General features: G+C 38.0%; 1 protein-coding gene across 1 annotated transcript; it reads right to left on the reverse strand.

Annotated features, from left to right (window-relative positions):
* Positions 1-975: 975 nt before the first annotated feature.
* Positions 976-7,863, reverse strand: LOC145327156 (myosin-3-like). The gene is made up of 3 exons (XM_080170723.1): positions 7,702-7,863; positions 2,284-7,039; positions 976-2,174 (listed from the first exon to the last, which is right to left on the reverse strand). The coding sequence occupies exons 2-3, from the start codon at positions 7,032-7,034 to the stop codon at positions 1,181-1,183; spliced, it is 5,745 nt and encodes a 1,914-aa protein (XP_080026849.1). The 5' UTR covers positions 7,035-7,039; positions 7,702-7,863; the 3' UTR covers positions 976-1,180.
* Between the last annotated feature and the right edge of the window lie 11,669 nt (positions 7,864-19,532).

The raw sequence follows: 19,532 nt of genomic DNA on the forward strand, positions 1-19,532 counted from the left end.
ATTATCTGGAGTATCTTTATTCTAAGAGGCAGAAAAGAGCAGAAAGAGCCTAAAACCACTCTGTGACCTTTGTGAAGCTTCCATAAAATACAGAATTCTATCAGTTCAGTATTTATAGCAATCTTAAGCTACAGACAAAAAACGACAAGTCAAGCTGAGTGTGCCAATGGCAACAAGTAAAAAAAAGCGTGCCAATATTCCCCCAAGTAAATCATAGTATGCCAATATTTCATCAAGTAAAGCATAGTATGCCAATAGTTTATCAAACAAAGCAGCATGACAAAAAAAGAGATGAATTAAACATATTTTCCCATTTATATTATAATAATTTAACCTACAAATTTACTTCTAATGTTTGTAAAATATATAACCTAGCAGTGCGTCCCTAGCATCTAGGAGCTCTTTATTCCAAGTAGTAGAAAAGTTACGAAAACTAGCCTAAAACCATTAAAATTTCAAAATAAAAGATCTCACTAATCGATGGACTGTTATGGTTCTTCTTTCAATGAAGCTTCTTATTGTTCCTTTAAAATAACATGATTTTGTTACAATAGTTTTTCTTTTTAAAACTTAAATGTAAAGGATATTTTCAGCTCTCTCCTTCCCTCAAATGCCCCTAGAGACATCGAGGGGGGGGGGGGGTAGAGCCGCTAGTATATATACATAAATTATTTTAAAATTTTAGAAAAAGCATATCTTGACAAGTAAAGCAGAGTATGCCAATATTACGGCAAGTAAAGCAGATTGTGCCAAATTCCCCTTAGTTAAATAGAGTATGCCAATTTTCCCCCAAGTCAATTAGCGTGTGCCAAAACAGACTATTGGCATACTCAGCTTAACTTGATCCTTTGCTTCTAATCATTTTGTTCTTGGTGCGTTTTTGTAAGTAAACTGCCCATTGTCCATCTCTCTTTTTGACATATTACTGTAATAATAAACATTTGTAGTTGTTATAGAATAAATTAAATTTATAAATAATGCTCGGGAAAATTTATTAAAGGGAAAACAATATACATCAATAAAACATTCAAAATATAGCTCTATTATTATTTTTAATGGTTACTAAGTAGTGAATATGTGACCACCAACATTTGCTGGTAGACACAGGTAGGTGGCAGGTGAATAGTCGTAGGATTATGGGTTGTTAAGACTTATTCTGGTCAATCATATTAAAGATGGTTTAGAAGCGGGGGGCAGCCATCTTAGCTCTCTCCTCAGTCTCCTCAAGCTCCTGCTGGGCCTTGCGGAACTTGGCAAGGTTCAGGGCGGCGATCTCCTCAGCCTCCTCAATCTGGCCCTTGTAGGTCTTGAGCTTTTGCTGCAGCTTGGCGGCAAGATCAGACATTTGGTCCTGGTTCTTCTTGTCCTCATCCTGGGCAAAGGCAAGTTCCTTGGTCTTGCGCTCAGCACGCTGGTAGGCCTTCATGTACTCAGAAGTGCGGCTCTGAAGAGATCCAAGCTCACTCTCTAGATCTCTGATGCGGTTCTCCAGCTTGGACATAGCAGCCTTGCCTCCCTTCATTGCAGAAGCCTGGGCATCACTGTAGCGACTCTCAAGATCAGCAAACTGGTTCTCAAGGCTCCTCTTGGCATTAGCCTGGTTGGTGGCATGATCCTGCTCAGCACGAAGTTCATCAGCAAGACGAGCAGCATCAACCATTGCCTTCTTAGACTTCTCCTCAGCATTCTTGGCAATGCTCAGCATGGAATCAATATCAGCCTGCATGGTGTGCAACTGACCTTCAGCTCCACGCTTAAAGTTCATTTCTCTGCTGTTGATGGTGGTGAGCTCATTGCAAGCATTGCGAGAGTCAGCAATCTCCATATCAAGCTGGCGCTTGCTGCGGTCAGCAGAGTCAAGAAGAGCACGGCTCTCCTCAACTTCACCACTCAGAGCAGCAGACTTGCGCTCAGCAATACCAGCAGCCTCAGAAATGATCTGTCTCTGGCGGGCTTGGTCTTCAAAGGCCTGGATGGTCTCACGCAGCTGCATCTGATAACGCTTGACTGACTTGAGACCCTCAGCATTAGCCTTGTTGGCATGGTCAAGACCAATTTCAAGCTCATTGATCTCGCTCTCCAGCTTCTTCTTGATTCTAAGGGCCTCACCCTTGGCTCTCTGTTCCATCTCCAGAGAGGCACCAAGAGATTCCATAGCACGTTGGTGGTTCTTCCTGTAAATTTATATTGTTTGAATAAAGATGAAAATGTTTATGAATCAAAATAAAAATTTTATAATTATGACAATTGCATTAAAACATGAAAAAAAACTTAAGGCCTTACCTAGTGTTGTTGAACTCCTCTTCCTTCTCAGCAACTCTTCTGTCAATCTCCTGGCGGACCTGGCCCAGTTCAAGTTGTGATCTCAGCACTTTATTTTCTTCCTGCTCAAGAGCACCTTCAGCCTCCTCAAGAGCAGCCTGCAGCTCCTCCTTCTCTTGCTCAAGGCGTCTGCGCTGTTTGTCCAGGTCATGGATGGAACGACCTCCATCTCCAAGCTGATCAAGCAGATCCTTGATTTCATCAGCAAGGTTCTTGTTCTCACGCTTGACAATGTCCAGCTGTTCAACAGCCTCATCTTGGGCAGCCTTCAGACGGTACAGCTCAGAGCTATAATTGCGACCTTCATTCTGGGAGGCATCAACTTCAGCAGCAACATCAGCTGCCTTAGCTTGCCATTCAGATAGAACCTTGTCAAAGTTCTTGCCTCTCTTCTCAGTGATCAGAGCAGCAGCATGAATTCTCTCATACTCCATGGAAGCCTCATCAAGGTCAGAAGCAAGTCTGGCTCTGGACTTCTCAGTGTTTGCAATCTTGGTGTTGAGGGCATCAACATTCTCCTCAGCCTCAACAATTCTAGACTGCAGCTTGGATCTGGCACCTTCAAGCTCTTCAATCTTGCCCATGCCCTCAGTTTCATATCTGGATCTCCACAGCTGAATCTCAGATGTAGCCTTGGATAAAGCCTTCAGGGCATCAGACTTGCGCATATGCTCATTATCAATCTTCTCCTTGGTATTTTCAAGGTCTGTATAAAGAGACTTGTATTTGGTGAGGAGAGCAGCTCTATCCCTAGCCTCAGCATCAGCCAGAGCCTTGGTGTCCTCCAGTTGGGTAGTCAAAGAGGTCTTGTTCTTGTTGGCACCAGCAATACCATTCTCAAGCTCCTCAATCTGTCTGGTCAGATCCTGGTTCTCAACAAACAGCCTCTTCTTGGAAGATTCAGCCTCATTGAGTGCACGAGCCATCTCATCTAGCCTAGTGTTAGCATCAACAATGGAGCCCTGCATAAGCTTGCCCTGTTTGTCAAGCTCAGCCTTCCCCTTAACAGCATCTTCAAGACCAGCTCTGGCATCAGCAAGATCTCTCTCCATACCAGCCTTATCCTTCTCAGACTTAACCTTGTTGGAGTTAAGGTTGTCAATCTGTTCTCCAAGATCAGACATGGTGTTGTTGTGCTTCATGCGGAGAGCAGCAAGAGTACCCTCATGGGCAATGTTGAGTTCCTCAAGTTCACCCTTGAGTCTGGCAAGCTCACCCTCTCTCTTCTTGTTCAGCTCAACCTGAGTGGCAGTGCTGGAACCAGCTTCCTCCAAACGAGAGGACAGATCTTCAATGTCCTTCTTCAGCATGGAGCGAGACTTCTCAGCCTTAGAGCGGTTGGAGCGCTCAAGACCAAGCTCCTCATCAAGCTCTTCAAGCCTGGACTGCAGCTCCTTGATCTGCTTTGAGTACTTAGAGCCCAGAGAGGCCTCATCTTCAATCTTAGCTCCAAGGGCAGACCACTCCTTTTCCTTTCTAGCATGACCCTGAGCAAGCTCAGCCTTGACACGTTCAAGATCTGAAACAGCTTCCTGGGTTAGCTTAAGGTCACCCTCAACCTTGCGCTTGGCCTTCTCAACATCACCCTTCACCTTTTTCTCCCGCTCAAGGGCATCCTCAGCTTCATCAAGGGCCTGTTCAAGCTTTCCCTTGACACGAGACAGATGGTTGCACTTGTCCTCAGCAGTCTGGATATCCTCCTCAGTCTTCTGTCGAGACTCTCCAACTGATTTTTTATCCTTGCCAAGCTTTGTGATCATCTCACCCTGGTGAGCAATTTCCTCCTTCAGAGTTCTGATCTGATCATCCTTGTCAGCTTTGTCCTGCTCAGTTGCATTAAGAGCACCTTCCATGTTGTGCAGATCACCTTCCAGGGCACAGACAGTTGAGTCAATCTTAAGTCTCTGGGACTCAAGAGCAGAGCACTGCTCCTTTTCTCCCTTGATTCTGTTCATAATACCATCAAGCTCCTTCTTCACATCATTAGCCATGCCTTCAATGCGTGTAGTTTTGTCAATAATGTCCTGGACAGCAGAGCCACCAGACTTAAGGGCAAGCTCCAGGTCATTCTTTTGGGCAGCCAGACCATCATAGACACCTTGAACCTTAGCTCTGTCATCCAGGGCCTTGCCAATGTTGGCTTCAGCAACAGCAATCTGCTCCTCATACTGAGCTTTGTACTTGCCAAACTGTGTGCACTTGAGGCTGGGCTTGATGGACAACCATAAAGTCCACCACAACCAGGTCTTACCAATGTAGTAGTTCCTGATAGTATTCTGGCAGCAGTACAGAGCAAGCTTCTGATCCTGCAGTCTCTTGAACTGCATACGGGAAGTCTTACCTCTGGCACCACTCTGAAGCCAAGACAAGACATTACCAATCTTGTCCTCACGAACTTCCTCCATGTAACCCAAAATACCAGCTCTGAAGAACACCTTAGTGTGACCAAGACGAAACTTCTCTTTGTCCAGCTGGATAACATCCATGACAGCACCAGCAGCACTCTTGTCACTCTTAGCCTTGGCCACAAGCTTGGCAGCAAGGATATTGTATCTAGACTTGAACTCAGGATACAACATCTTGTTGGGGAAGCCCTTTCTACAGATGGCAATACCAGCAAGTACACCATTACACTGGTACTGATGCATGATAAGGGAAGGTTCAACACCACCAGGAATCTTGTGGGTGTTTGGCACAACACAGCGGATGAAATGAGGCTCAGTCTTGTAAAGAGTACCCATCAAATCATCAAGCTGGCCCTTGAAGTAGGAAGACACAGTCTTGCCACCTCCCTTCTTCTTTCTGCCTTCGTCCTTGGGGGGTTCCAGGGGCTGTCCAGGGTGATCAGCAAAGCACTGGATCATCAGAGCATTGCTACCATTCTTGATAAGCTCAACAATGGTGTCATTGAGAGGATCCTTATTTTTATCCAGCCAACCAGTCAAGTTGTAGGATACAGTGGCAGCATAATGAATAATGGCAAAATGTGCATCAGGGTCAGGTCTGGGGTTGGGCTTAGCAAAGTTGGGGCGCTTGCCAAGCATGTTGTCCATTAGTTTCTGTCTGAAGGTCTCATCAGAAGCCTTAGGGAAGAGAGACTCTTCCTCAAAGATGGCAAGGAAACACATAGGCTTTTCAAACATGTCAATGCAAGGACCAAGATCCATGCCAAAGTCAACATTTGCCCAGTCAAGACCTTCCCTAACATATTCCTCCTGCTCAAGGGTGAACATGTGCGAGTTGAAGAACTGCTGCAACTTCTCATTGACGTAGTTGATACAAATTTGTTCAAAACCATTGTAGTCAAAGATCTCAAAACCAGCAATATCAAGTACACCAATGTAGTGAACCTTCTTCATGGTTGGGTCCATAAGAGTTTCATTACATTTTTCAACCATAAGTCTGAAGGTACGCTCATAGATGGCACGAGCAATACCAGCAACAGAGTTGGCAGCATTAGTACAGGTTGAACCTTTCTGCACCCACTCAGTACCAACCTTCAACTTGGGCTTACAGAAATAGGTGATCATCCACTCACAGTCAATACCACAAAGAAGGGCAACCTTCTGGGCATTAATATCATCCTTGATCTCAGCCTGCTCTTCCTTGCCCACTGGCACAAAGTCCTTGGTCATGTTACCCATATGCATCATGCAAGCAGTGTTCTTGTAGGTGTCATACTTCTCCTGTTCAGAGAAGCCAAGAACATTAAAAGCTTCATCAGCAAACATCATGTCCTCCTTGTCATCAATGGAAGGGACAGTCAGCTTACCCTGGGAGACATACCAGTAGTCAAGAATATTGTCAGTCAGCAGACACTTCTCCTTCAGGTCAGGGACATGGTCAGACATAAGATTGTAGAAGGCATGGTAGCATCTCTCAAGAGGCTGCTGGTAGGTCAGACGAGACTTCTCAAGAAGGTAGACAACCATGTCAGCACCAGACAGCTTACCAGAGGCATTGAAATGGATACGGATGAACTTACCAAATCTGGAGGAGTTGTCATTCCTCACAGTCTTGGCATTACCCCAGGCCTCCAGGACAGGGTTAGTCTGGACAATCTTGTCCTCAAGAGAGGCCTCACCTTCCTTCTTCTTACCAGAAGAGCAGATGGTGGCAAAGTAGGAGATAACCTTCTTGGTGTTCTCAGTCTTACCAGCACCAGACTCACCAGTAATCAGGATAGACTGGTTGATGCCAGAGTTCATCATACCCTGGTAGGCACCCTCAGCAATGGCAAAGATATGGGGAGGACATTCATTCCTCCTCTTGCCACAGTACAGCTCCATGGTTCTCAGGGTGTAGATGGGGAATCTCTTGTAGGGGTTGATGGCAATACAGAAGAGACCGGAGTAGGTGTAGATAAGCTCATTGACATATCTGATGGTGGAGTTCCACAGGACACAGGCATCACCAAGGTAGGTAAGACCAGCCATGTCATCAGAGCAGTCAAACTTGGGAGGGTTGATCTGGCAGACCTGTTCCTCCTTGAACACCTTCATCTCACCACCAACATTGACAGTGACCTTGTTACCATCCTTGGACTCCATGAGACCCTCAAGGTAGCCACCATCAGCTTTGTTGGGGACCCATACGGACTTCTTGGGGTCATAGGCCTTTGCCTTATTCTTCTCCTTCAGCTCATGGGACACACACAGCCATGGGGATGGGTCTGGGTCGGGTCCAGATGTCTTCTTAATATGGCCAGGCATGATTCCTGCAACAATAAATACAAAATTAACAATTAATAAAAAAAATACAAAATTTTCCAAGAGGGTGTGATGAAAAGATACAAAAAAGAAGAAATAACAGAGCTGTTAATACAGGGAGGTCCAAGCTTTTTATTTTATGAGGGTTGAAGTGTGGGATTTCAAAGTTTTAATGGGAGTAATCTAATATATTATTCAAATTTTATGGAGAGTAAAATGAAGGGTTTCAAAGTTTCAGGGAGGGGGGGGGGGGGGGTAAACACTGGACGTCTATGTTAAAAGAGATTTGGCAAAAAAATAATAACCTTATACATATTTTAAACCTAATTGATAATCAATATTAGCTTTAGAAACAATCAATTTTCAAATTAATTAAGACTTTTGTTAAGTAAGACAGACAAAATACATTAAATCCTACTTCTTTACATTGCATTTTTTGACAAAGACTAAAATTTAAAAACATTACTAATAGACAAAATTTGAACATCCGTGTTTTATAGTTTACGATTTCAAGAAGTTAAGATGAATAAAATGATAATAATTTCAGTTATTAGTAAATCAAACAAAACTTTTGAATGGGCAGAAACTTGTAAAAATATATATAAAATGATAAAATGTATAAAAGTTAATTTCAAAATTATAAAGTAGGCTTCAATTTAAATTATTTTACCTAGTGAAGCAACTGTGTGGGAGGCTTAAACAAGTCTGAGCTCCCAATAATCTGGGCCCAGCTTTTATAACCGGAACACTGCAAATTCTGACCAATCAGGCGCCGAGAATTGGCAACTGGCCAATCAGAGACGAGGATTCATGGGCTGACCGGAGGATGACTGAACTTGGTTAAGGATTCCCTTTTGGTGGTGGGGTAATGGAAAAGGAACACTTTGTACTGGTACTTATAGATAAGATACTTTTGCTTCTATCGAAAATTATATAAAAAAACACTGAATTTATTCTTTTTGTAGATATTTATTCAAGGAATGGCAAAAATATATTAAATTTACAGCATATGTTTTGTTATTACTGAGTTATACAAAAAAGTTTATTAAACAAGGATGTTAAATATCAAAACATAGTCTAATATTGAAATAATGTAGGTATAGCTGTCATCATAAAGATTAATCCAACTAATTAAATAGATCTACCTAAATTTTAGCTTTTAATAAACTTAAAATTAAATTCTAATTTAAGAAGCAAAATTTTATTTTACACGTGATGTTTAAATTTATATACTTTATGTAAACAAAAAATTTATAGAAAGATGAATAGAAAGATGGATAGAAAGATGGATAGAAAGATAGATAGAAAGATAGATAGAAAGATAGATAAAAAGATAAATAAAAATAGATAAATGGATAACAGCCAAAACATATTAATAAGATAACTGACAGAAAAAGATAGAAAAAATAAATGGAAATATAGAAAGAATACATAGATAATCTATAGATAGATAGAAAGAATACATAGATAATCTATAGATAGATAGAATAAATACATAGATGATCTATAGATAGATAGAATAAATACATAGATGATCTATAGATAGATAGAATGAATACATAGATAATCTATAGATAGATAGAAAGAATACATAGATAATCTATAGATAGATAGAAAGAATACATAGATAATCTATAGATAGATAGAAAGAATACATAGATAATCTATAGATAGATAGAATAAATACATAGATGATCTATAGATAGATAGAATAAATACATAGATGATCTATAGATAGATAGAATGAATACATAGATAATCTATAGATAGATAGAAAGAATACATAGATAATCTATAGATAGATAGAATAAATACATAGATGATCTATAGATAGATAGAAAAAATACATAGATAATCTATATAAAGATAGAATGAATACATAGATAATCTATAGATAGATAGAAAGAATACATAGATAATCTATAGATAGATAGAAAGAATACATAGATAAACTATAAATAGATAGAAAAAATAAATAGATAATCTATAGATAGATAGAAAGAATACATAGATAATCTATAGATAAATAGAAAGAATACATAGATAATCTATAGATAGATAGAAAGAATACAAAGATAATCTATAGATAGATAGAAAGAATACATAGTTAATCTATAGATGGATAGAAATAATACAGATGCTGTGAGTATTGGTGCAAAAAATATGACGTAACAAAAAAAATTAGCCAATGAGAGGCCGTTATTGACCACTGGTAAAATTTGTAGTGGCCTCTCATTGGCTAATTTTTTTTTGTTACGTCATATTTTTTGCACCAATACTCACAGCATCAATAATACATAGATAATCTATAGATAGATAGAAAGAATACATAGATAATCTACAGATAGATAGTAAGAAAGACAGAAAGACCACAGACCAAACTAAATTAAATGTTAGATGAGCCCCATAAGGATTCTTTAAAGATATTGCCCTACAGGGTTGTAAAAATGTTTGTTTCAAAATCAAAAATATTGAGAGAGAAGGGGGGTGTTTTAAAGAATAGTTACATACTTCGAATAGTAAATAGATAGCTAAACAGCCCTTTTTTCATAAATATAACTAAAATGGGTGGAAATAATATACAACACATATAGACCCGAGTTCCAAGATCTCCCTTGTTTTTTAATGTGACTGTATTTCTAATGTGTTTAATGTACAATACGAATAAATCAGTGGGGCCATAACAGTGATATAGTTTACTTAAGCCGTTACAGTATTCTTTTGTAAATTGTTATTCAACTCACATTTTATATCTAAGATTAGAAAGATATAAAAGATTATAAACTTGAGAATGACTAAATGAGCTGTCAAAACAAGGCTGACAACATCCATAAAAGCGAAGCTCTAAAACGGTATGACAGACGAACATTAACTCTTATAGAGTGTCAGAACTGAATTTACAAAATAAAAATATAAAAGTTTTGACAAAATGATACGTATATTTGTTGCAAAACTTCTTAAATACAGAATTTTGTTTAAGGACATACTGACATTTTTAGGACTTGATTATAGAGATGATTCGCTTATAATATTGTACCACATTGTTAAAGGAATCACCATGCAAAGTTTGAAATCGAAGGACAATTCTAACATGCTAACGTTGGAAGGGGAACACATCGTGAAATTGACGACCTCTCCATTTGCCCCTAAATATTATTTTAGATTTAATTTTCTTGTTGGTTATACCCTATGCCTGGATGTTTTCAAGTTCAAATAAAGTATTTTTATAAAAATTATTATCATTTGGGGAAGAATTATTTATCGTTCATTGTCCTATCTATCTATCCAAGTAATTGCGGATCAAGTAAACTAAAATCCAGCCCGCTTCCTCACTGTAAATTGTCCTGTGTAGGATTGTTTAGTTAAGATATTTAATCCAAATTCCAGGTAGGAATTCGAATAAATTGACCGTCCATTCCAAATAGCTCGCCTCGCCCGTGTTTTTTTTTGTCCCCTATTTACCAAGCACAGGGATATGCATTCTAAAAATAACAAATCTGTAATTTTTAAAACATTTAAAACGAGGATGTTAAAAGTAGAGAAGCACATAAGAAATTCGTCAGGGAAATTCAAGTGATTCAAAGTTAAGATGTTTATATTAAGTTATTAGTTACTAGCGGCTACGCCCCTAGAGGCCTCTAGGGGCACTTGAGGAAGGAGAAGTCGAATTTATAACCCAATTTCTTATTAGTAGCGAAGCTACTCTTTTTAGATTTTAAAAGAATAAGTTAAAAAAAAAAATTTGGGTGGGGGGAAATTTTTTTTTGGAGGGGCCCCCCTCCATTCTTAATTTTAGTTAAAAAAATTTAAAATTTTTTTTTGTGGGGGGGTAATTTTTTTTCTACGGGCGATTTCTCTTAGGAGGGTGGTAGTACCCTCTTCCAAAATAGTTATAAACCTTCCCGGGACCTATGAGAAGCTACCCTGTTAAGGAGAGCCCGATCGGTTCAGCGGTTAGCGAGATCCTTCGGTACAGACAGACAAACACAAATCCTATTACTTTATTATAAGGATAAATATTGCATACAAATTTTATTAGCTTGTTATTGCTGTTCTACTTATAGACAGGGAGGAAGTGGACATTAGGGTTCATTACACTAGTCCCCAAAGTCTTATTATGATGTTTTCTTATTCGTTGCCTTAACAACCTTGGGGACCATCAAAATTTGGTTGGTTCATTTAGTTGAGTGACCAGACGTTTCATCCACTAATTGTAATCTACAGAAGGGGAAATTTTGTGTATCATCAATGGAGATATACATGAATTTACTGTCCATTGTCTTATCCCTTTAGATCTTAAATTTATGGACAAAATCGTCCTTGTTTTGCTATAACTTGTCCCTTGTCAGGGTGTGACCAACAGCTTTGATATAAAATTCCTTATCAAAAGTATGTGTGTGTGTTGCTTTACCAAGAGGGAGCAGGCTTTCATGTTTTCGGCTTTTTGGATTTCAAATAAATGAATCTTGAGGTGCTATTGGAAGTTTGTTTAAACAATTATCTAAATAGATTAGTTTCAGTTTAAAAAGAAGGAGGTAGGTTTCATGTTTTCTGGGATTTTTAAAAGCAAAGCTTTTCTAAATATAATTAGGGTCGGTCCGTCCGTCCGAGACAGATAGCTTTTTTCGTTAATTTAGGCATGTTAGAATTGTCCTATCGATTTCAAACTTTGCATGGCGATTCCTGTAGCAGTTAGGTACGATATAGAAAACGTAGCAATTTAATAAGAATGTCCGTGCGTCCATTTTAAACATGTTGATTTTTAACTTTTTTAACTACAAATTTTTATGTGATCTGATTTTTAGTGTACTGATTCCTGGGACAGCAAAGTACAATATTATAAAGAAAGCAACACTATAATAAAGTCATAAAAAAGTAAGTATGTCCATAAACATTATCCTGTATCAAGAAGTTTTTCAACAAATTTATTCATAATTTTGCTTCGACTCTTATACATTTATATTCTGATTATTGAGTTCAGACACTATACAAGTGTTATAGTCCATTTGTCATATCGTTTCAGAGCTTTGCTTTTATGGATGTTGTCATCCTTGTTTATTTCAAAATTGTTAAATTCACATTAGCCAAGATCTTTATAAGAAAGTGTAAAATAAACCGACTTGGAGGGAAAATTGTATCTTATGCCATTTTAAAGTCTCTGAAAATTGGGGAGATGAAACCTTATGACAGTTATCCCCTGAATGGTCATAACCTTAAATTTAAAGGAAAAGCCAATATTCTTTTAGGGTGGCCATATTTCAAAGGAAAAACCATTCAATATGGTTCAAAAATATGTACGTTACATAATAAATCTAAAAAAAATATGAAAAAGATTCCTTGTAATAAAATATTCAAGTCTTTCTTTATCATGTTCTTCAATGATTTTTGCAAATACGTATTTTTTTGTAATTACTTTAATTTTTTATATGTATATTTTTTTGTTTTACTAATATGGAAAAAGCTTATCCCGGGAGACCCTACTGATTAGCCCAGCCCATTTAGGATTAACTGAAATTTAATTTCCGAATGTGTACACAGTTTCCTCGGTGTTTCCTCATCCTATATCAACATTTACTACTAGCTAAAAAAGCTTCAAACTTCCAAAAAAAATCTAAATTTGAAAAATTGAAATTTTGAATGTATAAGTTTTTTAGCTAGTAGTAAATATTGAGATAGGATGAGGAAACACCGAGGAAACTGTGTAAACATTCGGAAATTAAATTTCAGTTCATCCCATTTAGAGCTCTTTCTATGAATAAATTATATGCAAGGTAACATCACATCGCAGACTTTTATTCTATTGTGATTTTATAGAGTTAGCAACTATAGAAGTCGTATATTAACTCTTTCTAACTCTTTGCAACTAGATATAAGAAGCTTCGTATGTATGTTCTTAATCTAACAAGGATGACAACATCCATAAAAGCGAAGCTCTGAAACGGTATGACAAACGAATATTTATACTAGTAGTGTGTCAGAACTAAAAAATCGGAACATAGATGTATAAATGTCGAATCAAAATTTTAATTAAATTTGTTGAAAAACTGGAGAAATACAGGATAAGGACATACTTATGTTTTTAGGACTCGATTATAGAGATGCTTTGCTTATAACATTGTACTTTGTTGTCGTAGAAATCAGTATTCCAAAAATCAAAACAATCGGATGATCTTATCACATACAAATATGTTTAAAATGGACATACGAACATTCTGGTAATGATTATAAAGTTGCTACGCTTTATAAATCTACCTAATTACTACAGGAATCACCATGCAAAGTTAAAATCGATAGGACAATTCTAACATGCCTAAATTAACGAAAAAAGCTATCCGTTACGGACGGACGGACGTACGGACGAACCGACCCTAATTATAGAAAAGCTTCGCTTTAAAAAATTTAAACCGATAACTTTGGAATTAATTCTTTATGTGGTAAGCATCCAATTGTACAATCATGTGCAACAAAATATAATTTTTGCACGCATTTTCTTTTCATATAACTTTCATTCAAATAGTCTAAAAAACCCTGATGTTTAAGTTTGTAAGTAAGAAAAAAGGGCAGAGGGTAATTTTATTTTGATTATTTATTGGTATAGGTTAAGTTAGGTTAGGTTATAATGAGTATTTTGTAGCCCCGCAGGGGTTAGGCGTAGTGGAAAAATAATCCCAATTTGTTTTGTTTTCAAAAAGCACGAACTTTTCATAGTAACATATGCATATCATTATACTAAAGTAACAGGATGTTTGTCTGTTTGTGTATCTGTGTGTCTGTGTGTACCAAAGGATCTCGCTAACCTCTGAATCGATCGGGTTTTCCTTAACAGGGTAGCTTCTCATAGGTCCCGGGAAATTTATAACTATTTTCTTGGGGGGTGGAATACCCCCAACCCCCAAAAAATGAAAATACCTCCCCCCAAATTTCTTTTTATTTTTTAACTAAAATTAAAAATGATGGGGGGGGGAGGGCAACCCCCCCAAAAAAAATTTCCACCACCAAAATATTTTTTTTTACTTTTTCTTTTAAAACATGAAATAAGAAATTAAGTTATCAAATTCGACTTACCCCCTCCTCAAATGCCCCTAGAGGCCTCTAGGGGGCGTAGCCGCTAGTCCTATTATATAAAATCTGCTAACCGCTGAACCGATATTGTTCTTCTTTACAGTGAAGCTTCTTATAGGTCGTGGGAAGGTTTTAAACTATTTTTTGTACCCTTAAGTGCCCCTAGAGGCTTCTAGGGGCCGTAGCCGCTAGTTTGTTAAAATGTAAAAGATTAATTTGTACTTTTGGATACATTTATTCTTGCAAGATGATGCATTAAATGAATACTTCATCCATTGAGCCGAATATTTGTAGAGTTGCTATGTTTGAAATATTAAATTTATTTTCTAGTATCATGTATTGTATTATAATGAATTTTGAAAAAAAATCTTAAAATTTATTCGGGTGCAACAAAGCTGGAATATCATAAGTTTTATAAAGCTTAGGATCCCTGACACTTTCTGTTTGTCTGCGTCTTCACCTTTTATATACCTTTATTCTGAGAAAGACTAAACTACATAACTTTTGTGTCACTTTTGAGGAAGACGATTCATATGACGTCATACAAAGGGAAAAGAAAAAGGGAAGGGTGGAAGAAAATCTCTTCAAAAGGGAAAAGGGAATCGTCTTCCTCATAAGTGACAAAAAAGTTATGTAGTTTAGTCTTTCTCCTTTATTCTATACCCCTACTCACAATAAATGTTCTACATATAATTATTAATTTTGGCTCTACTTCTCTGCAGCTATATACAGGGAGGGAGGGGACATTGGACTGTTTGTTAAACTAGTTCCCAAAGGTTTTTAATTCGATTTTTTATTCGTTGGCTTAAAAACTTTTATTGATTTTGATTGGTAACATTATTAGGTTGAGTGTCCAAACGGTTCAACCACTAATTGTAATCTACAGAAAATGGAAATCTTATGTATCATCATTGAGGATGTACATCAATTTATCTCTTTAGATCCATGAGCTTTATAACAAATGGAGAGAAAAAGAGAGTGGGAATAGAACCTTCAACAGAAATGGGTTAATTTTGTGTATCATCATTGGGTATGTACAACAATGTACATCAATTTATGGACATTGTCTTATTCCCTTGGATCTATATAACACCTGGAAAGAGAGAGAGAGGGAATAGAACCATCAACACTATACACAAACTATGGAGAGGTCTAAGGCAATCTGGTATAACAGTAGCGTTTCAGCTTAGAAATGTGTGTTTTACTACTGTGACAGAAAATTTTTTTGACCATCCTATAATGTAGAAAAGTGAGACCCTACCTATATACACACCCACACACACACACACAAACAGACACATACCTGGGATCTAAAGGGATAAGACAATGGCCTATGAATTGATGTACATCCCCAATGATGATACAAAAAATTACCTTTTAAGTAGATTACATACTATTAGTGTTTGAAACGTTTGGACACTCAACTAAATGAACCAACCAATCAAAATTCAATGAAAGTTCCCAAGGTTGTTGAGCCCACGAATAAGACTTTGGGGACTATTGGAATAAACAGCCCAATGTCCCCTCCCTACCTGTGCACACAGACATACACACAAACACTCACACACACACACACACACACACACACACACACATATTCAAATCTTGACATTGAAATTTAGGTGAGGTTGGACACACAGAGATACAGATACTTTTGAGGACAACAGATATAATGAAGAAGAGAGAGAGATAGAGAGAGAAGGAAAGGGAGGGAGAGAGAGAAAATGCGAGAGAATGATGAAGAGATAGAAAGATAGAGAAATAGAGAGAGAGAGAGAGAGAGAGAGAGAGAGAGAGAGAGAGAGAGAGAGAGAGATGAAGGGAAGGAGGGTGAGAGTGAGAAAATGCGAGAGACTAATAGAGAGAGTCAGAGAGAGAAAGAGCAAGAGAGATAGAGAGAGAAGAAAGAGTCAGAGAGAGAGGGAGAGAGAGAGAGAGAGATAGAGAGAGAGAGATAGAGAGAGATAGATAGATAGAGAGAGAGAGAGAGAGAGAGAGAGAGAGAGAGAGAGAGAGAGAGAGAGAGAGAGAGAGAGAGATAAAGAGATAAATAGAGAAAGATGAAGGAAAAGAGAGAGAGAGTGAGAAAGTAAGAAAGGGTGTGAGAGAAAGAGAGAAAAAAAGAGAGAGAAAGAGAGAGAAATAAAGAGAGAGAAAGAGAGAGAAAGATAGAGAAAGAAAGAGATATAGTAAGATAAAATATGAAGAGAAAGTGAAAGTGAAAAAGAAAGAGAACAAGGATACTAACATCCCAGGGAGGGGTGAGACATTGAGCTGTTTATTACACTAGTCCCTAAAGTTTTAAATTAATGTTTTTTTAATCGTTGACTCAACAACTTTGGAGACTTTTATTGAATTTTGATTGATAAATAAAAGAGGTAGTTTTGTATATCATAATTAGGAATGTAGTGTAAATTAATTTATCGGTCATTGTCTTATCTCCTTATATCAGATGTTATGTTCTAAACACCCATCTTTAATATCAGCCAAGAAAATTCTTATTCGTTTTACATACAGCCAAACAGACAGGCGAAAAAACAAAACAAATATAAAGGAAAAATTTACAAAAATCTGTTTTATATATCTAGCAAAAACAACTAACCAGACAAACGGACAATGCAGTGTTATGGACAGACATACTGAAAGAGTAAGGTTGTAGTTTTTGTGGAGAATTATAGAGTAGCATCGCAACTAAGAAGAAGAGAGAAATTAAGATTTACACAGAGAGAGAAAAGATGAAATTTGTTGAGAGAAACAGAGAAAGAGGTTTAAAATAGGCTACTTCTAGGAGGGTGTGTTAGATTTAATTCCAGAGCTAAAGAAGTGTTTGGGGGGGGGGGGGGGCGTGAAGGGTGTTGGCAGGGGGATGGTACACATCTCAAGTGGGGTGTGGGCTCTAGGGGCAGGGGTGCGGTTTTCAAAGGTGGGTTGCAGTGTATATGTATGTACATTTGTTACTCCTCTTCGAGGCTACCAGAGAAAATGTGTGTGTGTGTAGGTGTGTGTGTGTGTGTGTGTGTGTGTGTGTGTGTGTGTGTGTGTGTGTGTGTGTGTGTGTGTGTGTGTGTGTGTGTGTGTGTGTGTGTGTGTGTGTGTGTGTGTGTGTGTGTAGGTGTGTGTGTGTGTGTGTGTGCGTGTGTGTGTGTGTGTGGGTGTGTGGGTGTGTATGTGTGTGTGTGTGTGTAGGTGTGTGTGTGTGTAGGTGTGTGTTTCTGTAAAGTGAAAGGGACAGCTATTCTAAAAAAGATTTTATATCATATTATAGACAGCTTTCCGCGGAAATTAGGATATTGTTAAACTGATATTGATTTTATGAGTTTTATTTTAATATTCGTGGAAAATTATTAGTAGGATACTGTACATGATTTTTTCAGTATGGCTGAGAACTAGTTCAAATCCAGAGGGTATTAATCGGTTTCCAAGCCATACTAGAAAAAACTGCTGAACCGATATGTTTCTCCTTTACGGTTAGGCTTCTTATACGACTTGAGATGGTTTTAGGCTATTCTATTTTTGTATTTAAGTCTGGGTAAGGTTTTAAGCTATTTTTCTGCCTCTTAGATGCTAGGGGTGCAGCCGCTAGTAACTTACAATTCATCTCATTAGAATAAAAACAAATTCTTTCGAATAATTGTCACTACTTCTGTTTGTGTGTGTGTGGGTGCGTATGTGTGTGTGTGTGCGTATGTGTGTGTGGGTGCGTATGTGTGTGTGTGTGTGTGGGTGTGTATGTGTGTGTAAGTTCACTTCCTTAAAGTTTTATAGTTCTCTGAAAACCAAACGGCCAAAGGAGGACGGATTGACGGCCAGAGGCCGGCTTTATGGCGGTTGCACTGTATGGAATTGCGGGGTTTTATAGTGTAATATAATGGACACATTGCCAACTCATTAAAAAATTACTAACCAAAATGGTCACCGTTGATAAGTCACCATAAGTTTGCCGCTGATATTTGCCTCTAATTGACATACAAACTATCATAACAAAGAAAAAAGAATAAATATACAAAAACTTCTAAAAAATCACAAAACCTTAAAAGAATAACATTTATCTATAATACAAAGTAGCTTGATGTCTGTCTGTCCCTTAAGATCTCGGTAAACTGTACCAATTGGATTCTACTCTTCAGGGAATATACCTACTGGTCCTGTGGTGGTTTTAGTCTGTTTTCTTTAGGGATGGGAAACCCATAACCCCCCCAATAATAAAACAAAAAAGCCATTTTTTTAATGTGTTGGTTAAAGCCACCAGGTAATTAATTATGTAATACTTACATTACAGGGATAATGGATATATTAGAAGATGAATGTTTGCTGTCAATTTAGCTATTATGGACCTCATTTTTTGGTCTGTTTGTTCAAGTAGAAGGTAAGGGGATGGCACATAATGGGTGGATGGTGGGTATTGTTATTTTAGCCAGCTACAAGCCTCATTTTATCAGAGTACATAAAAATCTTGTACAACATCCAAGTGATAACATATTGATGATTGTAATCATATTATGTAACACTAAAAATTACAAGGAATACAGGGATAGATTGTTGCTGACTTTAACTGAATTCCCATGCTATATGTAGGATCCAGTAATTTACTTTTATAGGGAAACAGTAATAAGATATAGCCAACACAGATATAGCACATTTTATATAGCAGCAATAGGAACAATTTTTACTATATATAGTTGTTAGCACTGTGTTAAGCCAACCCAACACCTCCCAGACAATGAGTGAATATTTGAATGAATTATTGGGTATATTTGTGGTAATACGACACCCAGACGGACAGGCCGTTTACAGAGTTGCTTCGCTGTGACTTATGATAACAAACCCCCTGCACTAATCTTATTATATCACCATCTATCTCATGACCGCTGTTGACCCCGCACCCAGCGGTCAAACTAGCCTGCCTAAATGTGGGGAGGGGACTCAAACATGCAACTATCACGAGTCCCTCACGCGCTTATATAACTGGGAGGCGTTGCCTCCCCTTTTACCACCGCTGCCCCCACAGCCTGTCTGCCGTCGGGAGCTAAGCCCTAGCGCCCCACACCCCCTTCAAACCTAACCATTGTTATAATCTGTTGTATATATATAGTAAACATAACTTGTAAATATTATTCAGTTTAAATATATAATTTCTGTATGATTGAATCCTGCTTGTTTGTTTGGTAGAATACTTAAAGGCTAGGGCTCGTTGAATCCGAACTCGTTACCCCGTGGGCCGAGAACGCTCGGCTTACCAGAACTTGGTGTCAGCGTGTTTCAATCGAGCCTTACAGAAACTAGCCTATTCTACCTCTGATTGGACCCTTTGGCAAGTAAGGGGACAATCAGCCGCCAACTGACCCGTGAGACGGCCTTTTTAGGTCGAATTTCCATCATTTTGAACGCAATATGTGGGCCTCTGGCCTACGGCAAGCAGATTTAGCCTGCTAAAAGCGC

This window comes from Acartia tonsa, chromosome 8 (assembly GCF_053477335.1).
Source record: "Acartia tonsa isolate MP-2025a chromosome 8, ASM5347733v1, whole genome shotgun sequence".
NCBI classification, from domain to species: domain Eukaryota; kingdom Metazoa; phylum Arthropoda; class Copepoda; order Calanoida; family Acartiidae; genus Acartia; species Acartia tonsa.

Coding starts and splice junctions, on each gene's coding strand:
- LOC145327156 (XM_080170723.1), bottom strand. CDS start 7,034: ATGCCTGGCCATATTAAGAAGACATCTGGACCCGACCCAGACCCATCC. Junction 2,175..2,283: donor GAGGAGTTCAACAACACTAG/GTAAGGCCTTAA, acceptor ATAAATTTACAG/GAAGAACCACCAACGTGCTA.